Source organism: Hyperolius riggenbachi, chromosome 7 (assembly GCF_040937935.1).
Source record: "Hyperolius riggenbachi isolate aHypRig1 chromosome 7, aHypRig1.pri, whole genome shotgun sequence".
NCBI classification, from domain to species: domain Eukaryota; kingdom Metazoa; phylum Chordata; class Amphibia; order Anura; family Hyperoliidae; genus Hyperolius; species Hyperolius riggenbachi.
Window position 1 is genome coordinate 319844731 of NC_090652.1, and position 20884 is coordinate 319865614.

General features: G+C 55.4%; 2 protein-coding genes across 2 annotated transcripts in view; one reads left to right on the plus strand and one right to left on the minus strand.

Moving 5' to 3' along the window:
- Positions 1–15087, minus strand: part of LOC137525257 (protein mono-ADP-ribosyltransferase PARP9-like) — a 193677-nt gene extending 178590 nt beyond the window's left edge. The window contains exon 1 of the mRNA XM_068246281.1: positions 14998–15087. The gene's annotated coding sequence lies outside the window, so the exon portion shown is untranslated. The remainder of the gene's footprint in view (positions 1–14997) is intronic.
- Positions 15088–15837: 750 nt separating this feature from the next.
- LOC137525259 (E3 ubiquitin-protein ligase DTX3L-like) overlaps positions 15838–20884 on the plus strand; it is a 49700-nt gene continuing 44653 nt past the window's right edge. The window contains exon 1 of the mRNA XM_068246283.1: positions 15838–16824. Coding sequence (XP_068102384.1) covers positions 16566–16824 — 259 coding nt within the window. The 5' untranslated portion in view covers positions 15838–16565. The remainder of the gene's footprint in view (positions 16825–20884) is intronic.

Consider the following 20884-nt stretch of genomic DNA (forward strand, 5'->3'; position numbering starts at 1 on the left):
CAGCAGTTCCCCAAAATACACGTAATCTGGCAGCGGATCACCCAAAATACACGTAATCTGGCAGCGGATCACCCAAAATACACGTAATCTGGCAGCGGATCACCCAAAATACACGTAATCTGGCAGCAGCGGTTCCCCAAAAATACACATAATCTGGCAGCAGTTCCCACAAAATAGGTGCCCCCAGTATAGGTATCCAGATCTATGGGTATCCCAAGTATAGGTAGTTTTCTATAGGTGTCCCCAGTATAAGTAGTCAGGTCTATAGTAGTCCCCAGTGTAAGTAGCCAGGTCTATAGGTGTCTCCAGTTTTGATAGCCAGGTCTATAGGTGCCCCCAGAATAGGTAGCCAGGTCTATAGGTGTCCCCACAATAGGTAAAGTCAAACAAGCAGCTAGAGCAGTCCTTCTCCCAGGACACACAGCCTGGTGCGCCGGTGCTCGATCCTTTAGTGGGTCACCACTTCCACTAACAAACCAATCCAATGCAATTAGAAGGATGAGGCAATCAAAAGGTGTATGAACTGTTGTTTATTCAACAGGTAGCCAAACACTACATGTTTCGGTGGTTCCCCCTTTCTCAGGTGCTTAGCTACCTGTTGAATAAACGGCAGTTTATACACCTTTTGATTGCCTCCTTTTAATTGCATTGGATCCCCAGAATAGGTAGCCAGGTGTCCCCAGAAAGAGAGGTGGCAGCATAGTGAAGGGGGAGCATTGGGCACAGCGACGGGGAAGGAGGGCAGTCTCCCCTTTCCCTCACCTTTGGGCACCCCGTTCCTCGCTCCCCCTCCAGAATTGCGGTGCAATTGCAGGCGGCAGGCGCAGCGGAATACTTCCTCCTATACCCAGTGCGAGAGGAAGATCTGTGCGCCGCTGGTAGTCTCTAGTCAGTGACGTCTCCAGACCAGCGGCGCACAGAGCTCACCCTTACGCGGGGCATAGGGGGAAGTGTTCCACTGCTGCCAGCTGCCACACCGCAATTATGGAGGGGGGAAAGAGGAAGGGGGAGCCCCAAGGTGAGGGAAGGGAGGGGATACGGCCCCCTTCCCCACCACTGTGCCCTGCTCCCCTTCACTGCACTGCCACCCCAATGCGGGCCCCAGAGACCACAGGCCCTCGCTTCATGCCCGAATGGTCAGTCCGCCCCTGGGTGGGGATCAAGGTTTAGGGAGCTAGGATTCAGGACCAAGTGGGTCAGGTAAGGTGGGGTACCAGTTTTTGGGTGTTAGGATTAGGGACCAAGTTTGTGAGGTAGGGCACCAGGTTTGGATTAGAAACCAGGTGGGTTAGGTAAGGCGGGGTATTAGGAAGCAGGTGGGTGAGGTAAGGCGGGGTATTAGGAAGCAGGCGGGTGAGGTAAGGCGGGTATTAGGAAGCAGGTGGGTGAGGTAAGGCGGGTATTAGGAAGCAGGCGGGTGAGGTAAGGCGGGTATTATGAAGCAGGTGGGTGAGGTAAGGCGGGGTATTAGGAATCAGGCGGATGAGGTAAGGCGGGGTATTAGGAAGCAGGCGGGTGAGGTAAGGCGGGTATTAGGAAGCAGGCGGGTGAGGTGGGCGGGGTATTAGGAAGCAGGTGGGTGAAATAAGGCGGGTATTAGGAAGCAGGCGGGTGAGGTAAGGCGGGTATTAGGAAGCAGGCGGGTGAGGTAAGGCGGGGTATTAGGAAGCAGGCGGGTGAGGTAAGGCGGGGTATTAGGAAGCAGGCGGGTGAGGTAAGGCGGGGTATTAGGAAGCAGGCGGGTGAGGTAAGGCGGGTATTAGGAAGCAGGTGGGTGAGGTAAAGCGGGTATTAGGAAGCAGGCGGGTGAGGTAAGGCGGGGTATTAGGAAGCAGGTGGGTGAGATGGGGCGGGGTATTAGGAAGCAGGTGGGTGAGGTAAGGCGGGGTATTAGGAATCAGGCGGGTGAGGTAAGGCGGGGTATTAGGAATCAGGCGGGTGAGGTAAGGCGGGGTATTAGGCAGAAGGCGGGTGAGGTAAGGCGGGTATTAGGAAGCAGGTGGGTGAGGTAAGGCGGGGTATTAGAAGGCAGGCGGGTGAGGTAAGGCGGGTATTAGGAAGTAGGTGGGTGAGGTAAGGCGGGGTATTAGGAAGCAGGTGGGTGAGGTGGGGCGGGGTATTAGGAAGCAGGCGGGCGAGGTAAGGCGGGGTATTAGGAAGCAGGCGGGTGAGGTAAGGTGGTGTATTAGGAAGTAGGTGGGTGAGGTAAGGCGGGGTATTAAGAAGCAGGTGGGTGAGGTAAGGCGGGGTATTAGGAAGCAGGTGGGTGAGGTGGGGCGGGGTATTAGGAAGCAGGTGGGTGAGGTAAGGCGGGGTATTAGGAAGCAGGCGGGTGAGGTAAGGCGGGGTATTAGGAAGCAGGCGGGTGAGGTAAGGTGGGGTATTATGAAGCAGGTGGGTGAGGTAAGGCGGGGTATTAGGAAGCAGGTGGGTGAGGTAAGGCGGGGTATTAGGAAGCAGGTGGGTGAGGTAAGGCGGGGTATTAGGAAGCAGGCGGGTGAGGTAAGGTGGGGTATTATGAAGCAGGTGGGTGAGGTAAGGCGGGGTATTAGGAAGCAGGTGGGTGAGGTAAGGCGGGGTATTAGGAAGCAGGTGGGTGAGGTAAGGTGGGGTATTAGGAAGCAGGTGGGTGAGGTAAGGTGGGGTATTAGGAAGCAGGTGGGTGAGGTAAGGCGGGGTATTAGGAAGCAGGCGGGTGAGGTAAGGCGGGGTATTAGGAAGCAGGAGGGTGAGGTAAGGCGGGTATTAGGAAGCAGGTGGGTGAGGTAAGGCGGGGTATTAGGAAGCAGGTGGGTGAGGTAAGGCGGGGTATTAGGAAGCAGGTGGGTGAGGTAAGGCGGGGTATTAGGAAGCAGGCGGGTGAGGTAAGGCGGGTATTAGGAAGCAGGTGGGTGAGGTAAGGCGGGTATTAGGAAGCAGGCGGGTGAGGTAAGGCGGGTATTAGGAAGCAGGCGGGTGAGGTAAGGCGGGTATTATGAAGCAGGCGGGTGAGGTAAGGCGGGGTATTAGGAATCAGGCGGATGAGGTAAGGCGGGGTATTAGGAAGCAGGCGGGTGAGGTAAGGCGGGTATTAGGAAGCAGGCGGGTGAGGTGGGCGGGGTATTAGGAAGCAGGTGGGTGAGGTAAGGCGGGTATTAGGAAGCAGGCGGGTGAGGTAAGGCGGGTATTAGGAAGCAGGCGGGTGAGGTAAGGCGGGTATTAGGAAGCAGGCGGGTGAGGTAAGGCGGGGTATTAGGAAGCAGGCGGGTGAGGTAAGGCGGGGTATTAGGAAGCAGGTGGGTGAGGTAAGGCGGGGTATTAGGAAGCAGGTGGGTGAGGTAAGGTGGGGTATTAGGAAGCAAGCGGGTGAGGTAAGGCGGGTATTATGAAGCAGGTGGGTGAGGTAAGGCGGGGTATTAGGAATCAGGCGGGTGAGGTAAGGTGGGGTATTAGGAAGCAGGTGGGTGAGGTAAGGCGGGGTATTAGGAATCAGGCGGGTGAGGTAAGGCGGGGTATTAGGAAGCAGGTGGGTGAGGTAAGGTGGGGTATTAGGAAGCAGGTGGGTGAGGTAAGGCGGGGTATTAGGAAGCAGGCGGGTGAGGTAAGGCGGGTATTAGGAAGCAGGCGGGTGAGGTAAAGCGGGTATTAGGAAGCAGGCGGGTGAGGTAAGGCGGGGTATTAGGAAGCAGGTGGGTGAGATGGGGCGGGGTATTAGGAAGCAGGTGGGTGAGGTAAGGCGGGGTATTAGGAATCAGGCGGGTGAGGTTAGGCGGGGTATTAGGAATCAGGCGGGTGAGGTAAGGCGGGGTATTAGGAATCAGGCGGGTGAGGTAAGGCGGGGTATTAGGCAGAAGGCGGGTGAGGTAAGGCGGGTATTAGGAAGCAGGTGGGTGAGGTAAGGCGGGGTATTAGAAGGCAGGCGGGTGAGGTAAGGCGGGTATTAGGAAGTAGGTGGGTGAGGTAAGGCGGGGTATTAGGAAGCAGGTGGGTGAGGTGGGGCGGGGTATTAGGAAGCAGGCGGGTGAGGTAAGGCGGGGTATTAGGAAGCAGGCGGGTGAGGTAAGGTGGTGTATTAGGAAGTAGGTGGGTGAGGTAAGGCGGGGTATTAAGAAGCAGGTGGGTGAGGTAAGGTGGGGTATTAGGAAGCAGGTGGGTGAGGTGGGGCGGGGTATTAAGAAGCAGGTGGGTGAGGTAAGGCGGGGTATTGGGAAGCAGGCGGGTGAGGTAAGGCGGGGTATTAGGAAGCAGGCGGGTGAGGTAAGGTGGGGTATTAGGAAGCAAGCGGGTGAGGTAAGGCGGGTATTATGAAGCAGGCGGGTGAGGTAAGGCGGGGTATTAGGAATCAGGCGGGTGAGGTAAGGCGGGGTATTAGGAAGCAGGCGGGTGAGGTAAGGCGGGGTATTAGGAAGCAGGTGGGTGAGGTAAGGCGGGGTATTAGGAAGCAGGTGGGTGAGGTAAGGCGGGGTATTAGGAAGCAGGTGGGTGAGGTAAGGTGGGGTATTAGGAAGCAGGTGGGTGAGGTAAGGCGGGGTATTAGGAAGCAGGTGGGTGAGGTAAGGCGGGGTATTAGGAAGCAGGTGGGTGAGGTAAGGTGGGGTATTAGGAAGCAGGTGGGTGAGGTAAGGCGGGGTATTAGGAAGCAGGTGGGTGAGGTAAGGCGGGTATTAGGAAGCAGGCGGGTGAGGTAAGGCGGGTATTAGGAAGCAGGCGGGTGAGGTAAGGCGGGGTATTAGGAATCAGGCGGGTGAGGTAAGGTGGGGGATTAGGAAGCAGGTGGGTGAGGTAAGGCGGGGTATTAGGAAGCAGGTGGGTGAGGTAAGGCGGGGTATTAGGAAGCAGGTGGGTGAGGTAAGGCGGGGTATTAGGAAGCAGGTGGTGAGGTAAGGTGGGGTATTAGGAAGCAGGTGGGTGAGGTAAGGCGGGGTATTAGGAAGCAGGTGGGTGAGGTAAGGTGGGGTATTAGGAAGCAGGTGGGTGAGGTAAGGCGGGGTATTAGGAAGCAGGTGGGTGAGGTAAGGCGGGGTATTAGGAAGCAGGTGGGTGAGGTAAGGTGGGGGATTAGGAAGCAGGTGGGTGAGGTAAGGTGGGGTATTAGGAAGCAGGTGGGTGAGGTAAGGCGGGGTATTAGGAAGCAGGTGGGTGAGGTAAGGCGGGGTATTAGGAAGCAGGTGGATGAGGTAAGGCGGGGTATTAGGAAGCAGGTGGGTAAGGTAAGGTGGGGTATTAGGAAGCAGGTGGGTAAGGTAAGGTGGGGTATTAGGAAGCAGGTGGGTGAGGTAAGGCGGGGTATTAGGAAGCAGGTGGGTGAGGTAAGGCGGGGTATTAGGAAGCAGGTGGGTGAGGTAAGGCGGGGTATTAGGAAGCAGGTGGGTGAGGTAAGGCGGGGTATTAGGAAGCAGGTGGGTGAGGTAAGGCGGGGTATTAGGAAGCAGGTGGGTGAGGTAAGGCGGGGTATTAGGAAGCAGGTGGGTGAGGTAAGGCGGGGTATTAGGAAGCAGGTGGGTGAGGTAAGGTGGGGTATTAGGAAGCAGGTGGGTGAGGTAAGGCGGGGTATTAGGAAGCAGGCGGGTGAGGTAAGGCGGGGAATTAGGAAGCAGGTGGGTGAGGTAAGGCGGGTATTAGGAAGCAGGTGGGTGAGGTAAGGCGGGGTATTAGGAAGCAGGTGGGTGAGGTAAGGCGGGGTATTAGGAAGCAGGCGGGTGAGGTAAGGCGGGGTATTAGGAAGCAGGCGGGTGAGGTAAGGCGGGTATTAGGAAGCAGGCGGGTGAGGTAAGGCGGGTATTAGGAAGCAGGCGGGTGAGGTAAGGCGGGTATTAGGAAGCAGGCGGGTGAGGTAAGGCGGGTATTAGGAAGCAGGCGGGTGAGGTAAGGCGGGGTATTAGGAAGCAGGTGGGTGAGGTAAGGCGGGGTATTAGGAAGCAGGTGGGTGAGGTAAGGCGGGGTATTAGGAAGCAGGTGGGTGAGGTAAGGCGGGGTATTAGGAAGCAGGCGGGTGAGGTAAGGCGGGTATTAGGAAGCAGGCGGGTGAGGTAAGGCGGGTATTAGGAAGCAGGCGGGTGAGGTAAGGCGGGTATTATGAAGCAGGTGGGTGAGGTAAGGCGGGGTATTAGGAATCAGGCGGGTGAGGTAAGGCGGGGTATTAGGAAGCAGGCGGGTGAGGTAAGGCGGGTATTAGGAAGCAGGCGGGTGAGGTGGGCGGGGTATTAGGAAGCAGGTGGGTGAAATAAGGCGGGTATTAGGAAGCAGGCGGGTGAGGTAAGGCGGGTATTAGGAAGCAGGCGGGTGAGGTAAGGCGGGTATTAGGAAGCAGGCGGGTGAGGTAAGGCGGGGTATTAGGAAGCAGGCGGGTGAGGTAAGGCGGGGTATTAGGAAGCAGGCGGGTGAGGTAAGGCGGGTATTAGGAAGCAGGTGGGTGAGGTAAAGCGGGTATTAGGAAGCAGGCGGGTGAGGTAAGGCGGGGTATTAGGAAGCAGGTGGGTGAGATGGGGCGGGGTATTAGGAAGCAGGTGGGTGAGGTAAGGCGGGGTATTAGGAATCAGGCGGGTGAGGTAAGGCGGGGTATTAGGAATCAGGCGGGTGAGGTAAGGCGGGGTATTAGGCAGAAGGCGGGTGAGGTAAGGCGGGTATTAGGAAGCAGGTGGGTGAGGTAAGGCGGGGTATTAGAAGGCAGGCGGGTGAGGTAAGGCGGGTATTAGGAAGTAGGTGGGTGAGGTAAGGCGGGGTATTAGGAAGCAGGTGGGTGAGGTAAGGTGGGGTATTAGGAAGCAGGTGGGTGAGGTGGGGCGGGGTATTAGGAAGCAGGTGGGTGAGGTAAGGCGGGGTATTAGGAAGCAGGCGGGTGAGGTAAGGCGGGGTATTAGGAAGCAGGCGGGTGAGGTAAGGTGGGGTATTATGAAGCAGGTGGGTGAGGTAAGGCGGGGTATTAGGAAGCAGGTGGGTGAGGTAAAGCGGGGTATTAGGAAGCAGGCGGGTGAGGTAAGGCGGGGTATTAGGAAGCAGGCGGGTGAGGTAAGGTGGGGTATTATGAAGCAGGTGGGTGAGGTAAGGCGGGGTATTAGGAAGCAGGTGGGTGAGGTAAGGCGGGGTATTAGGAAGCAGGTGGGTGAGGTAAGGCGGGGTATTAGGAAGCAGGTGGGTGAGGTAAGGTGGGGTATTAGGAAGCAGGTGGGTGAGGTAAGGTGGGGTATTAGGAAGCAGGTGGGTGAGGTAAGGCGGGGTATTAGGAAGCAGGCGGGTGAGGTAAGGCGGGGTATTAGGAAGCAGGAGGGTGAGGTAAGGCGGGTATTAGGAAGCAGGTGGGTGAGGTAAGGCGGGGTATTAGGAAGCAGGTGGGTGAGGTAAGGCGGGGTATTAGGAAGCAGGTGGGTGAGGTAAGGCGGGGTATTAGGAAGCAGGCGGGTGAGGTAAGGCGGGTATTAGGAAGCAGGTGGGTGAGGTAAGGCGGGTATTAGGAAGCAGGCGGGTGAGGTAAGGCGGGTATTAGGAAGCAGGCGGGTGAGGTAAGGCGGGTATTATGAAGCAGGTGGGTGAGGTAAGGCGGGGTATTAGGAATCAGGCGGATGAGGTAAGGCGGGGTATTAGGAAGCAGGCGGGTGAGGTAAGGCGGGTATTAGGAAGCAGGCGGGTGAGGTGGGCGGGGTATTAGGAAGCAGGTGGGTGAGGTAAGGCGGGTATTAGGAAGCAGGCGGGTGAGGTAAGGCGGGTATTAGGAAGCAGGCGGGTGAGGTAAGGCGGGTATTAGGAAGCAGGCGGGTGAGGTAAGGCAGGTATTAGGAAGCAGGCGGGTGAGGTAAGGCGGGGTATTAGGAAGCAGGCGGGTGAGGTAAGGCGGGGTATTAGGAAGCAGGTGGGTGAGGTAAGGCGGGGTATTAGGAAGCAGGTGGGTGAGGTAAGGCGGGGTATTAGGAAGCAGGTGGGTGAGGTAAGGTGGGGTATTAGGAAGCAGGTGGGTGAGGTAAGGTGGGGTATTAGGAAGCAGGTGGGTGAGGTAAGGCGGGGTATTAGGAAGCAGGCGGGTGAGGTAAGGCGGGGTATTAGGAAGCAGGTGGGTGAGGTAAGGCGGGTATTAGGAAGCAGGTGGGTGAGGTAAGGCGGGGTATTAGGAAGCAGGTGGGTGAGGTAAGGCGGGGTATTAGGAAGCAGGCGGGTGAGGTAAGGCGGGTATTAGGAAGCAGGTGGGTGAGGTAAGGCGGGTATTAGGAAGCAGGTGGGTGAGGTAAGGCGGGTATTAGGAAGCAGGCGGGTGAGGTAAGGCGGGTATTAGGAAGCAGGCGGGTGAGGTAAGGCGGGTATTATGAAGCAGGTGGGTGAGGTAAGGCGGGGTATTAGGAATCAGGCGGATGAGGTAAGGCGGGGTATTAGGAAGCAGGCGGGTGAGGTAAGGCGGGTATTAGGAAGCAGGCGGGTGAGGTGGGCGGGGTATTAGGAAGCAGGTGGGTGAGGTAAGGCGGGTATTATGAAGCAGGTGGGTGAGGTAAGGCGGGGTATTAGGAATCAGGCGGATGAGGTAAGGCGGGGTATTAGGAAGCAGGCGGGTGAGGTAAGGCGGGGTATTAGGAAGCAGGCGGGTGAGGTAAGGCGGGGTATTAGGAAGCAGGCGGGTGAGGTAAGGCGGGTATTAGGAAGCAGGCGGGTGAGGTAAAGCGGGTATTAGGAAGCAGGCGGGTGAGGTAAGGCGGGGTATTAGGAAGCAGGTGGGTGAGATGGGGCGGGGTATTAGGAAGCAGGTGGGTGAGGTAAGGCGGGGTATTAGGAATCAGGTGGGTGAGGTAAGGCGGGGTATTAGGAATCAGGCGGGTGAGGTAAGGCGGGGTATTAGGAATCAGGCGGGTGAGGTAAGGCGGGGTATTAGGCAGAAGGCGGGTGAGGTAAGGCGGGTATTAGGAAGCAGGTGGGTGAGGTAAGGCGGGGTATTAGAAGGCAGGCGGGTGAGGTAAGGCGGGTATTAGGAAGTAGGTGGGTGAGGTAAGGCGGGGTATTAGGAAGCAGGTGGGTGAGGTGGGGCGGGGTATTAGGAAGCAGGCGGGTGAGGTAAGGCGGGGTATTAGGAAGCAGGCGGGTGAGGTAAGGTGGTGTATTAGGAAGTAGGTGGGTGAGGTAAGGCGGGGTATTAAGAAGCAGGTGGGTGAGGTAAGGTGGGGTATTAGGAAGCAGGTGGGTGAGGTGGGGCGGGGTATTAGGAAGCAGGTGGGTGAGGTAAGGCGGGGTATTAGGAAGCAGGCGGGTGAGGTAAGGCGGGGTATTAGGAAGCAGGCGGGTGAGGTAAGGTGGGGTATTAGGAAGCAAGCGGGTGAGGTAAGGCGGGTATTATGAAGCAGGTGGGTGAGGTAAGGCGGGGTATTAGGAATCAGGCGGGTGAGGTAAGGTGGGGTATTAGGAAGCAGGTGGGTGAGGTAAGGCGGGGTATTAGGAAGCAGGCGGGTGAGGTAAGGTGGGGTATTAGGAAGCAAGCGGGTGAGGTAAGGCGGGTATTATGAAGCAGGTGGGTGAGGTAAGGCGGGGTATTAGGAATCAGGCGGGTGAGGTAAGGTGGGGTATTAGGAAGCAGGTGGGTGAGGTAAGGCGGGGTATTAGGAATCAGGCGGGTGAGGTAAGGCGGGGTATTAGGAAGCAGGTGGGTGAGGTAAGGTGGGGTATTAGGAAGCAGGTGGGTGAGGTAAGGCGGGGTATTAGGAAGCAGGCGGGTGAGGTAAGGCGGGTATTAGGAAGCAGGCGGGTGAGGTAAAGCGGGTATTAGGAAGCAGGCGGGTGAGGTAAGGCGGGGTATTAGGAAGCAGGTGGGTGAGATGGGGCGGGGTATTAGGAAGCAGGTGGGTGAGGTAAGGCGGGGTATTAGGAATCAGGCGGGTGAGGTTAGGCGGGGTATTAGGAATCAGGCGGGTGAGGTAAGGCGGGGTATTAGGAATCAGGCGGGTGAGGTAAGGCGGGGTATTAGGCAGAAGGCGGGTGAGGTAAGGCGGGTATTAGGAAGCAGGTGGGTGAGGTAAGGCGGGGTATTAGAAGGCAGGCGGGTGAGGTAAGGCGGGTATTAGGAAGTAGGTGGGTGAGGTAAGGCGGGGTATTAGGAAGCAGGTGGGTGAGGTGGGGCGGGGTATTAGGAAGCAGGCGGGTGAGGTAAGGCGGGGTATTAGGAAGCAGGCGGGTGAGGTAAGGTGGTGTATTAGGAAGTAGGTGGGTGAGGTAAGGCGGGGTATTAAGAAGCAGGTGGGTGAGGTAAGGTGGGGTATTAGGAAGCAGGTGGGTGAGGTGGGGCGGGGTATTAGGAAGCAGGTGGGTGAGGTAAGGCGGGGTATTAGGAAGCAGGCGGGTGAGGTAAGGCGGGGTATTAGGAAGCAGGCGGGTGAGGTAAGGTGGGGTATTAGGAAGCAAGCTGGTGAGGTAAGGCGGGTATTATGAAGCAGGTGGGTGAGGTAAGGCGGGGTATTAGGAATCAGGCGGGTGAGGTAAGGTGGGGTATTAGGAAGCAGGTGGGTGAGGTAAGGCGGGGTATTAGGAATCAGGCGGGTGAGGTAAGGCGGGGTATTAGGAAGCAGGTGGGTGAGGTAAGGTGGGGTATTAGGAAGCAGGTGGGTGAGGTAAGGCGGGGTATTAGGAAGCAGGCGGGTGAGGTAAGGCGGGTATTAGGAAGCAGGCGGGTGAGGTAAAGCGGGTATTAGGAAGCAGGCGGGTGAGGTAAGGCGGGGTATTAGGAAGCAGGTGGGTGAGATGGGGCGGGGTATTAGGAAGCAGGCGGGTGAGGTAAGGCGGGGTATTAGGAATCAGGCGGGTGAGGTAAGGCGGGGTATTAGGAATCAGGCGGGTGAGGTAAGGCGGGGTATTAGGAATCAGGCGGGTGAGGTAAGGCGGGGTATTAGGCAGAAGGCGGGTGAGGTAAGGCGGGTATTAGGAAGCAGGTGGGTGAGGTAAGGCGGGGTATTAGAAGGCAGGCGGGTGAGGTAAGGCGGGTATTAGGAAGTAGGTGGGTGAGGTAAGGCGGGGTATTAGGAAGCAGGTGGGTGAGGTGGGGCGGGGTATTAGGAAGCAGGCGGGTGAGGTAAGGCGGGGTATTAGGAAGCAGGCGGGTGAGGTAAGGTGGTGTATTAGGAAGTAGGTGGGTGAGGTAAGGCGGGGTATTAAGAAGCAGGTGGGTGAGGTAAGGTGGGGTATTAGGAAGCAGGTGGGTGAGGTGGGGCGGGGTATTAAGAAGCAGGTGGGTGAGGTAAGGCGGGGTATTAGGAAGCAGGCGGGTGAGGTAAGGCGGGTATTATGAAGCAGGCGGGTGAGGTAAGGCGGGGTATTAGGAATCAGGCGGATGAGGTAAGGCGGGGTATTAGGAAGCAGGCGGGTGAGGTAAGGCGGGTATTAGGAAGCAGGCGGGTGAGGTGGGCGGGGTATTAGGAAGCAGGCGGGTGAGGTAAGGCGGGTATTAGGAAGCAGGCGGGTGAGGTAAGGCGGGTATTAGGAAGCAGGCGGGTGAGGTAAGGCGGGTATTAGGAAGCAGGCGGGTGAGGTAAGGCGGGGTATTAGGAAGCAGGTGGGTGAGGTAAGGCGGGGTATTAGGAAGCAGGTGGGTGAGGTAAGGCGGGGTATTAGGAAGCAGGTGGGTGAGGTAAGGCGGGGTATTAGGAAGCAGGTGGGTGAGGTAAGGTGGGGTATTAGGAAGCAGGTGGGTGAGGTAAGGCGGGGTATTAGGAAGCAGGCGGGTGAGGTAAGGCGGGGTATTAGGAAGCAGGTGGGTGAGGAAAGGCGGGTATTAGGAAGCAGGTGGGTGAGGTAAGGCGGGGTATTAGGAAGCAGGCGGGTGAGGTAAGGCGGGGTATTAGGAAGCAGGCGGGTGAGGTAAGGCAGGTATTAGGAAGCAGGCGGGTGAGGTAAAGCGGGTATTAGGAAGCAGGCGGGTGAGGTAAGGCGGGGTATTAGGAAGCAGGTGGGTGAGATGGGGCGGGGTATTAGGAAGCAGGTGGGTGAGGTAAGGCGGGGTATTAGGAATCAGGCGGGTGAGGTAAGGCGGGGTATTAGGAATCAGGCGGGTGAGGTAAGGCGGGGTATTAGGAATCAGGCGGGTGAGGTAAGGCGGGGTATTAGGCAGAAGGCGGGTGAGGTAAGGCGGGTATTAGGAAGCAGGTGGGTGAGGTAAGGCGGGGTATTAGAAGGCAGGCGGGTGAGGTAAGGCGGGTATTAGGAAGTAGGTGGGTGAGGTAAGGCGGTGTATTAGGAAGCAGGTGGGTGAGGTGGGGCGGGGTATTAGGAAGCAGGTGGGTGAGGTAAGGCGGGGTATTAGGAAGCAGGCGGGTGAGGTAAGGCGGGGTATTAGGAAGCAGGCGGGTGAGGTAAGGTGGGGTATTAGGAAGCAAGCGGGTGAGGTAAGGCGGGTATTATGAAGCAGGTGGGTGACGTAAGGCGGGGTATTAGGAATCAGGCGGGTGAGGTAAGGTGGGGTATTAGGAAGCAGGTGGGTGAGGTAAGGCGGGGTATTAGGAATCAGGCGGGTGAGGTAAGGCGGGGTATTAGGAAGCAGGTGGGTGAGGTAAGGTGGGGTATTAGGAAGCAGGTGGGTGAGGTAAGGCGGGGTATTAGGAAGCAGGCGGGTGAGGTAAGGCGGGTATTAGGAAGCAGGCAGGTGAGGTAAAGCGGGTATTAGGAAGCAGGTGGGTGAGGTAAGGCGGGGTATTAGGAAGCAGGTGGGTGAGATGGGGCGGGGTATTAGGAAGCAGGTGGGTGAGGTAAGGCGGGGTATTAGGAATCAGGCGGGTGAGGTAAGGCGGGGTATTAGGAATCAGGCGGGTGAGGTAAGGCGGGGTATTAGGAATCAGGCGGGTGAGGTAAGGCGGGGTATTAGGCAGAAGGCGGGTGAGGTAAGGCGGGTATTAGGAAGCAGGTGGGTGAGGTAAGGCGGGGTATTAGAAGGCAGGCGGGTGAGGTAAGGCGGGTATTAGGAAGTAGGTGGGTGAGGTAAGGCGGGGTATTAGGAAGCAGGTGGGTGAGGTGGGGCGGGGTATTAGGAAGCAGGCGGGTGAGGTAAGGCGGGGTATTAGGAAGCAGGCGGGTGAGGTAAGGTGGTGTATTAGGAAGTAGGTGGGTGAGGTAAGGCGGGGTATTAAGAAGCAGGTGGGTGAGGTAAGGTGGGGTATTAGGAAGCAGGTGGGTGAGGTGGGGCGGGGTATTAAGAAGCAGGTGGGTGAGGTAAGGCGGGGTATTAGGAAGCAGGCGGGTGAGGTAAGGCGGAGTATTAGGAAGCAGGCGGATGAGGTAAGGTGGGGTATTAGGAAGCAAGCGGGTGAGGTAAGGCGGGTATTATGAAGCAGGTGGGTGAGGTAAGGCGGGGTATTAGGAATCAGGCGGGTGAGGTAAGGCGGGGTATTAGGAAGCAGGCGGGTGAGGTAAGGTGGGGTATTAGGAAGCAGGTGGGTGAGGTAAGGCGGAGTATTAGGAAGCAGGTGGGTGAGGTAAGGTGGGGTATTAGGAAGCAGGCGGGTGAGGTAAGGTGGGGTATTAGGAAGCAGGTGGGTGAGGTAAGGCGGAGTATTAGGAAGCAGGTGGGTGAGGTAAGGCGGGTATTAGGAAGCAGGTGGGTGAGGTAAGGCGGAGTATTAGGAAGCAGGTGGGTGAGGTAAGGCGGGGTATTAGGAACCAGGCGGGAGAGGTAAGGCGGGGTATTAGGAAGCAGGCGGGTGAGGTAAGGTGGGGTATTAGGAAGCAGGTGGGTGAGGTAAGGCGGGGTATTAGGAAGCAGGCGGGTGAGGTAGGGCGGGGTATTAGGAAGCAGGTGGGTGAGGTAAGGCGGGGTATTAGGAAGCAGGCGGGTGAGGTAGGGCGGGGTATTAGGAAGCAGGTGGGTGAGGTAAGGCGGGGTATTAGGAACCAGGCGGGAGAGGTAAGGCGGGGTATTAGGAAGCAGGCGGGTGAGGTAAGGTGGGGTATTAGGAAGCAGGTGGGTGAGGTAAGGCGGGGTATTAGGAAGCAGGCGGGTGAGGTAGGGCGGGGTATTAGGAAGCAGGTGAGTGAGGTAAGGTGGGGTATTAGGAAGTAGGTGGGTGAGGTAAGGCGGAGTATTAAGAAGCAGGTGGGTGAGGTAAGGTGGGGTATTAGGAAGCAGGTGGGTGAGGTGGGGCGGGGTATTAGGAAGCAGGTGGGTGAGGTAAGGCGGGGTATTAGGAAGCAGGTGGGTGAGGTAAGGCGGGGTATTAGGAACCAGGCGGGAGAGGTAAGGCGGGGTATTAGGAAGCAGGCGGGTGAGGTAAGGTGGGGTATTAGGAAGCAGGTGGGTGAGGTAAGGCGGGGTATTAGGAAGCAGGCGGGTGAGGTAGGGCGGGGTATTAGGAAGCAGGCGGGTGAGGTAAGGTGGGGTATTAGGAAGCAGGTGGGTGAGGTAAGGCGGGGTATTAGGAAGCAGGCGGGTGAGGTAAGGCGGGGTATTAGGAAGCAGGCGGGTGAGGTAAGGCGGGGTATTAGGAAGCAGGTGAGTGAGGTAAGGCGGGGTATTGGGAAGCAGGTGGGTGAGGTAAGGCGGGGTATTGGGAAGCAGGTGGGTGAGGTAGGGCGGGGTATTAGGAAGCAGGTGAGTGAGGTAAGGCGGGGTATTAGGAAGCAGGTGAGTGAGGTAAGGCGGGGTATTGGGAAGCAGGTGGGTGAGGTAGGGCGGGGTATTAGGAAGCAGGCAAGTGAGGTAAGATGGGGCAACAGGTTGGGGGGGAACTAGAGGGCAGGTGGGCCTCCAGGTTTGGGGAGCAGGTGAGTAAGAATATGGTGCATCTGGTAGTTATGGAGAGTTGCAGAGCGGACACCCGGCAGGGGGCGGAGTTTGGAGTAATAGCCGGGTGTAGCCGCCCTCGGGTGATGATCAGGGCGGATAGAGTGGACACCCGGCAGGGGGCGGGGTCAGGCAGTAACAGAGGAGACAGTGACACCCGGCAGGGGGCGGAGAAGGGAAGTCAGGCAGTAACAGAGCGGACACCCGGCAGGGGGCGGAGTTTGGAGTAATAGCCCTCAGGTGATCGGTTGCCCCGTGTGTAGCCCCTCCTCCCCCAGGCGATCACTCACCGCACACGGGGGCTCCGGGGGGGATCAGCGGAGAATGCCGACTGCCGAGAAAAGTTCCTGGAATTTACTTTCTGTTTCTCCGACTCCGCCCCGACCCCGCCCACTGCCCCTCCCTCTACCCCGCCCCCTCCCCGCCAACTCCCATTACTGGAAAGCGAAACCAACTCCGAGGCGAGAGACGCTGCGAGATACGCGGAGATACGGGAGACCGGCAGAGATAGAGAGGCCGGGGGAGGGGAGAGAGAGGGACACCGGGGAGAGATACAGACTGAGGCTGGCAGCAGCACAGGAGGATCATATTGGCTTTGCCTCCTCTCCAGTATAGTCATTCTGGTCATCTGAGCTGAGAAAGGGGTCAGAGAAGGTGGCAGCTGGGCCCTCTGACACGCTCTATGCCCCGGGCACCTGCCTAACTTGCCCTGAGGATGATCCTAAACTGAGAAGAGATACAGACAGGGTAGGCGGGCACTAGAAGGGATAGAGACAGGGTAGGCGGGCACTAGAAGGGATAGAGACAGGGTAGGCGGGCACTAGAAGGGATAGAGACAGGGTAGGCGGGCACTAGAAGGGATAGAGACAGGGTAGGCGGGCACTAGAAGGGATAGAGACAGGGTAGGCGGGCACTAGAAGGGATAGAGACAGGGTAGGCGGGCACTAGTAGGGATAGAGACAGGGTAGGCGGGCACTAGAAGGGATAGAGACAGGGTAGGCGGGCACTAGAAGGGATAGAGACAGGGTAGGCGGGCACTAGAAGGGATAGAGACAGGGTAGGCGGGCACTAGTAAGGATAGAGACAGGGTAGGCGGGCACTAAAAGGGATAGACGCAGGGTAGGCGGGCACTAGAAGGGATAGAGACAGGGTAGGCGGGCACTAGAAGGGATAGAGACAGGGTAGGTGGGCACTAGAAGGGATAGAGACAGGGTGAGACGGGCACTAGAAGGGATAGAGACAGGGTAGGCGGGCACTAGAAGGGATAGAGACAGGGTAGGCGGGCACTAGAAGAGATAGCGACAGGGTAGGCGGGCACTAGTAGGGATAGCGACAGGGTAGGCGGGCACTAGAAGGGATAGAGACAGGGTAGGTGGGCACTAGAAGGGATAGAGACAGGGTAGGCGGGCACTAGTAGAGATAGACAGGGTAGGCGGGCACTAGAAGGGATAGAGAACGGGTAGGCGGGTACTAGTAGGGATAGAGACAGGGTAGGCGGGCACTAGAAGGGATAGACGGGCACTAGAAGGGATAGAGACAGGGTAGGTGGGCACTAGAAGGGATAGAGACAGGGTAGGCGGGCACTAGAAGGGATAGAGACAGGGTAGGCAGGCACTAGAAGGGATAGAGTCAGGGTAGGCGGGCACTAGAAGAGATAGCGACAGGGTAGGCGGGCACTAGTAGGGATAGCGACAGGGTAGGCGGGCACTAGAAGGGATAGAGACAGGGTAGGCGGGCACTAGAAGGGATAGAGACAGGGTAGGCGGGCACTAGAAGGGATAGAGACAGGGTAGGCGGGCACTAGAAGGGATAGAGACAGGGTAGGCGGGCACTAGAAGGGATAGAGGCAGGCATTGCAATGGCAGGAAAAGCACTACGGAAAGACATCCCCATAGCTGGAGACCCCCGAGATTTGCAGGTACAGAAGGCATCCCAAGACGTGGGGGATGTTGGGGGGCGGAGATACCCCATCCTGGTGAACACGCCTCCTGCTCAGAGAGACCTGTCGGTGATCCTGGAGAAATATTTTGGATCCAGATCTAAGTCGGGGGGAGGGGAGTGTGACGTGACCCGGCTGGATGGACAGAAGTATCGGGTCTCCTTCTATGACGAGGACGGTGAGTTGCTGGGGGTCATTCTATGCTTCTGCAGCCTGAGCCAATCGTACACGTCTCGTTTTTACAGAACATGATTACAGCAAATCTGAACTAAAAATCAAAAATAATCATACACAGGTCATACTGACCTCCCACATAGTTTAACTATTTCTTCTCTCCTGCGTCCTGTTTGACCACTGTCATCGATGGAATTCTCCATCCTCCATTTTGAAAATGGCCATTACCCCATAACAACTTCCTGGTCAGGACACTGTTACACTGTAATATCGCCCACTTGAGCGATAGGGAAGCATGGACTTTACCTTGCACATCAGTTGTCATTTTAGTTATAACTGAAAGCAGCTGATATATTTCAGTTCTGACATAATCTTGTCACAATTGGAAGAAATCGTAAGAAGAAAATGGTGAGCTTCTGAGAGGAACTGATCGCGAGGTAAGTATGTAATGTTCATTTGCAGGTACATCATGTGTTTATTTGAAATGATTTTACTTGGTTCAGGTTCCCTTTAAGAGCATTTTTGCACATGTATGCGATTTCAAACCGCAGCTACATGCGATTTCCTATTTAATTGCCCCACCAATGTGTTTGTGTGCATTGTGGCGGTTTTCTGTGTGGCTATATAGGTAAACTTAAAGGACTAGTATGAAAGGGAAGCAGTGAAAATTGCGCAGTGCTTTCCTACGCGGCAGAGTGTCTGAGCCCCAGATGCCTCTCTCTCCGCTGCGTGCCCTTCCATGCGGTTATCTAATGGCATCCCGATCACAAGGACACTATCCGGCAAATCACAGCGGAGCTTGCTATCCACGGCTTGTGATACAATTCTAGCTGAATCGCACTCACTGCCTGCAGCATCAGGACTTTCCAATCACCCCAGAATCAGGAGAGGGATTGCGTGTGTGTGGAATACGGCCCTGAGATAGTGTGGTCCAGGGGTAGGGACGGTCATTGAGATGTGAGTAATTCCCGGTAGTGAATGCAGCGTTCTTCCAATGAGGCTCTGCAGTACTTGCGGTACAGTTTGCGCACTCAGGACAGCCGCACCCCATAGAATGACAGGAATGAGCTCCAGGCCTAAACTGCAAAAAAAGAAGATTCATTATAACATAGACATAAAATGAACGCCTACGTTAGACGGTAACCACAGTGTGCACCCCGCATGCGCACCACTACAGCCAGCAATACTGGGCACGGCACACCTTCCAAAACACAAACACTGGTGCACGTAACAGGCAGGGGCCCCTGGGCTCTGCCACCACCCGGGACCCCCAAATCCCCATGCAGCACCAGGAGGGGCAGGTGAACCCCGGTACTCACACTACCAGGGAATTTACCAGGGAATTCATCCACACTGCCTCTATATGAATGCTGAATGCAATATACACCCGTGTCTGCAGTACCAGATCCAGCAGGAATTACATAAGTTCAGCAACATTCAGGTGAGTGGGTTCAGCCGCACATAATCGCAGACTGTCACCAGCAGGGGGCACCACGTGCAGCTATACCCTCTCAGTGCCCCCCTCCCTATGCCAGGCCCTGACATACAGGAGACCCTGATACACACTTCTGCCTTCATGTTGGTGTTGTCCAGGGAAAGTGCTCCTGTGTAGCATTTAGTCATTCCTTCTGTGGGTGGGGTCTGCTGCCAGGTCCACGAGGCCATGTAGTGGCACTTGTACCCGCCTCCATGAGCTGGTTCATGTTTTGGCCCCTTCCTGCCCGAACCTTCCTGACAAACCAAACTGAAGAAGTTAGAGACCTCAACAAAACCGGTTGGTCCTGCATTAATAGCTATCTGGTACATGTTAGGGAATAACTGAGGGCTTATGGTGCGCCCGAAATGCCTGAGCCATGCAGGGCTGTGGAGTTGGTACAAAAATCCTCCGACTCCTCAGTTTAGGATTCCACCGACTCCGACTCTCCGACTCCTCTAATTAGCATATTACAATCTTGATTTAAAGTATGTAACATAAAATTCGTCTCTAACTGCCAACGCTTAGGAATTTTACAAGACAACTGAAGTGAGAAGGATATGTAGACTACTATATTTATTCCCTTTAGACTAAAACTAGTCCTTGGTAAGAGTACTTGTAAAAGGTACAAACCGGAACAAAGAACATCTATTAGGCAATGTAACTGGGTACATGTAAGAGTGATGTGCAGGTACTCTGCAGGGGAATGAGGAGATTCTTCCTCTATTACACATTCTTCATGCACAATCTGACCATGGATTAGGCCCTAGGCAATGTAACTGTGGGTACATGTAAGAATGATGTGCAGGTACTCTGCAGGGGAATGAGGAGATTCTTCCTCTATTACACATTCTTCATGCACAATCTGACCATGGATCAGGCCCTAGGCAATGTGACTGTGGGTACATGTAAGAGTGATGTGCAGGTACTCTGCAGGGGGATAAGGGGATTCTTCCTCTATTACACATTCTTCATGCACAATCTGACCATGGATCAGGCCCTAGGCAATGTGACTGTGGCTACATGTAAGAGTGATGTGCAGGTACTTTGCAGGAGAATGAGGAGATTCTTCCTCTATTACACATTCTTCATGCACAATCTGAACATGGATCAGGCCCTAGGCAATGTGACTGTGGGTACATGTAAGAGTGATGTGCAGGTACTCTGCAGGGGAATGAGGGGATTATTCCTCTATTACACATTCTTCATGCACAATCTGACCATGGATCAGGCCCTAGGCAATGTAACTGTGGGTACATGTAAGACTGATGTGCAGGTACTCTGCAGGGGAATGAGGGGATTCTTCCTCTATTACACATTCTTCATGCACAATCTGAACATGGATCAGGCCCTAGGCAGTGTGGGTACATGTAAGAGTAATGTGCAGGTACTCTGCAGGGGAATGAAGAGATTCGTCCTCTATTACACATTCTTCATGCACAGTCTGACCATGGATCAGGCCCTAGGCAATGTGACTGTGGGTACATGTAAGAGTGATGTACAGGTACTCTGCAGGGGAATGAGGGGATTCTTCCTCTATTACACATTCTTCATGTACAATCTGAACATGGATCAGGCCCTAGGCAATGTGACTGTGGGTACATGTAAGAGTGATATGCAGGTACTCTGCAGGGGAATAAGGAGATTCTTCCTCTATTACATATTCTTCATGTACAATCTGAACATGGATCAGGCCCTAGGCAATGTGACTGTGGGTACATGTAAGAGTGATGTGCAGGTGCTCTGCAGGAGAATGAGGGGATTATTCCTCTATTACACATTCTTCATGCTCAATCTGAACCAGGTTTATGGGTGACAGACAACACCTCTGTGTTGAATGTGCACAGCATTATCAGTGGATTCCCTGCAGCTCTGTGGGGAGTGCATATGTAGAGTATAGTACTACTGTGTAACAAAGTAAACCTGAGACAGATGAAATTAAAGTTTTATACATACCTGGGGCTTCCTCCAGCCGCCTTCAGGATAATCAGTCCCTCGTTGTCCTCCTCCACCACCTGGATCTTCTGCTATGAGTCCAGGTACTTGAGCCAGTCGGGCGTAGTGCGCATGCACACACTCCGCCACCAGGAGCATACTACACCTGTGCAGCACTATTGCGCAGGTGCAGAATGTTCCTGGCTGTGGGAGCGGCATGCGGCCGGACAGCGCTGACTGGCTGAATTACCAGGACTCATAGCAGAAGATCCAGGTGGCGGAGGAGGACAGCGAGGGACTGATTAGCCTGAAGGGGGCTGGAGGAAGCCCCAGGTATGTATAAAACTTTACTTTTCATCCGTCTCAGGTACCCTTTAATTTGTAGTCACCAAACCAAATTTTAATAACATATCACATTATTTGATTTCATCAGCAAAGGGAGTGCATACATTTGCATAAATCAGCATCAATACAGAATTATTTCCATCTCGTTGACCATCTCTATTAGTGACATAGCTACACATCAGGCTTTATTCTTACAGCATAGATGATATTTCGTATATATAAGAGATTCCTGTGTACACATCATATATACAGTCACAATCAGATATGTATATCTGACCTTAAAAATACGGGGACTGCTTTATTGAAGCAG